Source organism: Pygoscelis adeliae, unplaced genomic scaffold, assembly GCF_000699105.1.
Source record: "Pygoscelis adeliae isolate BGI_AS28 unplaced genomic scaffold, ASM69910v1 Scaffold42, whole genome shotgun sequence".
Classification (NCBI taxonomy): Eukaryota; Metazoa; Chordata; class Aves; order Sphenisciformes; family Spheniscidae; genus Pygoscelis; species Pygoscelis adeliae.
Genome location: NW_008824283.1, coordinates 1,989,283 through 1,991,414, shown reverse-complemented (window position 1 = coordinate 1,991,414; position 2,132 = coordinate 1,989,283). Strand labels below are relative to the sequence as shown.

The 2,132-nt window shown below is 44.7% G+C and overlaps 1 protein-coding gene across 1 annotated transcript in view; it reads right to left on the bottom strand.

The window, feature by feature from the left end:
* The window catches only part of GRPEL2 (GrpE-like 2, mitochondrial (E. coli)), a 16,330-nt gene that overhangs the window by 6,937 nt on the left and 7,261 nt on the right, over nucleotides 1-2,132 (bottom strand). The window contains exon 2 of the mRNA XM_009318564.1: nucleotides 278-446. Within this exon, the coding sequence (XP_009316839.1) occupies nucleotides 278-446 (169 nt within the window). The remainder of the gene's footprint in view (nucleotides 1-277; nucleotides 447-2,132) is intronic.

Here is a 2,132-nt window from a genome sequence, read left to right as displayed (position 1 = left end):
TGACCAGACCATCTCCAACATACAGTTTTGCCTGCCAGGATCATACTATCAGTGTGTTGCTCCTAGGTACTACTGACAGATGGCGTTTCTGGGGAAGGCAGACCGTACTTCACAGTGCGCCCTCTCACACTTAGAGCACAGCTGCTTTGAAGGCTGCTGTAGCACAGCGGCATTGTGTGCATGTTATAGGGCTTACAGAAGAAGCTAGGGCTGGAAGACAGACCAAGTCAAGGGGACTGAACGAAAGACATCATGATGCCACAAGCAGCACACTCACAGTTAAATCCCGGACTTGTTCTTCCAATTTGATGGCTTTGTGCTCTAAGGCACAGTCAGAAAGGGGATGCTTGGGCTCATCACGGGGATCTTCTGGGCCACACTCGTCTCCTGTACTTCTCTGCTGAGCTGCAGTGCTGAAAACACATGGGGACCCCCTGAAATACAAACTAGTGACAAAGAAGGAAAGTTAAGTAACAACAGGGTCAAAAAGAAGAATTCTAGTTTAGTGTCATTACTAAAAGCAGGCTCACTTAAAAAAGGTACATAGGATTCTAGATAAAATTTTAGCTCTTTTCAAAAAATATGGACAACTAGCACAGAAATACAAAGAGACAGATGTTTTGAAAAATTCTTTTATTTTAGACTCACATGTCACTACAGAGGCTGTACACCACTTCTTTGACATACCTTGAAGAGAGTCACATTTTCACAGGAAAATAAGTTGTGGGTTGCATTTTTGCTGACCTCCCAGTACAGGTGGTCAATACCGGATGACAAACTTCAGAAACATTTTTGCAAGGTAGTCTTGAAAAGGAGGCAGGTGGTATAAAGCTTTTTTTACAGTTATTTAAAAAAACCCAAATGTTCTGAGCAAAATTCAGTAAGATCTGCAAACTCATGGCACTTAATAAGATGCTGACCTCCCAGTACAGGTGGTCAATACCGGATGACAAACTTCAGAAACATTTTTGCAAGGTAGTCTTGAAAAGGAGGCAGGTGGTATAAAGCTTTTTTTACAGTTATTTAAAAAAACCCAAATGTTCTGAGCAAAATTCAGTAAGATCTGCAAACTCATGGCACTTAATAAGATAGCAGGCTAGGCTCTGCCCGCCTACCTAAGATGGTACAGTGACCACAAAAAGGCAAGTCGCACCAGTGGAATGGCTGTGGATTTCTGTGGAGTAATTCAACAAGCAAGGAAAGACATAAGCATCTCAAACTGCTGGCTAACGGAGGATCCAATTCCTGGATGCTCTGACCTGTTTGTTCTCCTGGGTGCAAACAGACATAGCATTTGGTGTATTCAGTTTTCCTCCTATTGAGTGAAAAGGAGGAGAGTTTGAACTTTTTGCCAATCAGTTCTTCTCACAAAGTAGCAATCGCTAGACTGTACCCAGCTTTCATGTTCACTGCACAAAGAACAGTTAAGAAACCAAAGAGAACTCTCAGAGACGTGACCAAGTTGTGTGCAGCCCAAATATTCTGAGGCCTTCTGCCGGGACCTTCACAGCACCGTTAGCTGTGTTTGGAAAAGGGACTACCAACTCAAAATTGTAAGGCCACGCTTAAACAGCAGGGCCTCAAAGCGACTGTGGCTGTGGATAAGTCTATGCCGCAGCAGGTATACCCCTGGGGAGACTGTGGCTCGTAGATAAGGCTCCACTTGGAGCAGGTACTCCCCTAAGGGACTGCAGTCTGTGGATAAGTCCAAGCCAGAGCAGGGGCAAGGGGAAGAGTTCATGGCAATGTTAAATCCTATGGTCTGGCCAAAAGGGGCCAGGGTGGAGATTGTAATGGAAATACCTTTAAATTGTTGTAACCTGGGATTTGAGTTGCATGTTATGGGAATTACTATAGCAGGAATCCCTTGTTGCCAGCCAGGCTAGGAGTTCATTGCAACGTTAAACCCTATAACCTGGCCCAAAGGGACCAGGGGTGGGGATTGTAATGGAAATACCTTTAAATTGTTGTAGTCCATGATTTGAGTTGCATGTTATAGGAATTACTATAGCAGGAACCACCTGAACCAATGGAGGACAAGCCTTACAAGAAGCAGCGCAAGTGCAACAGTGACCCGACCTGAGCTGGCTTTGGTGCCCAGTAACTCCACGCAACACACCACCCTCTCCTGT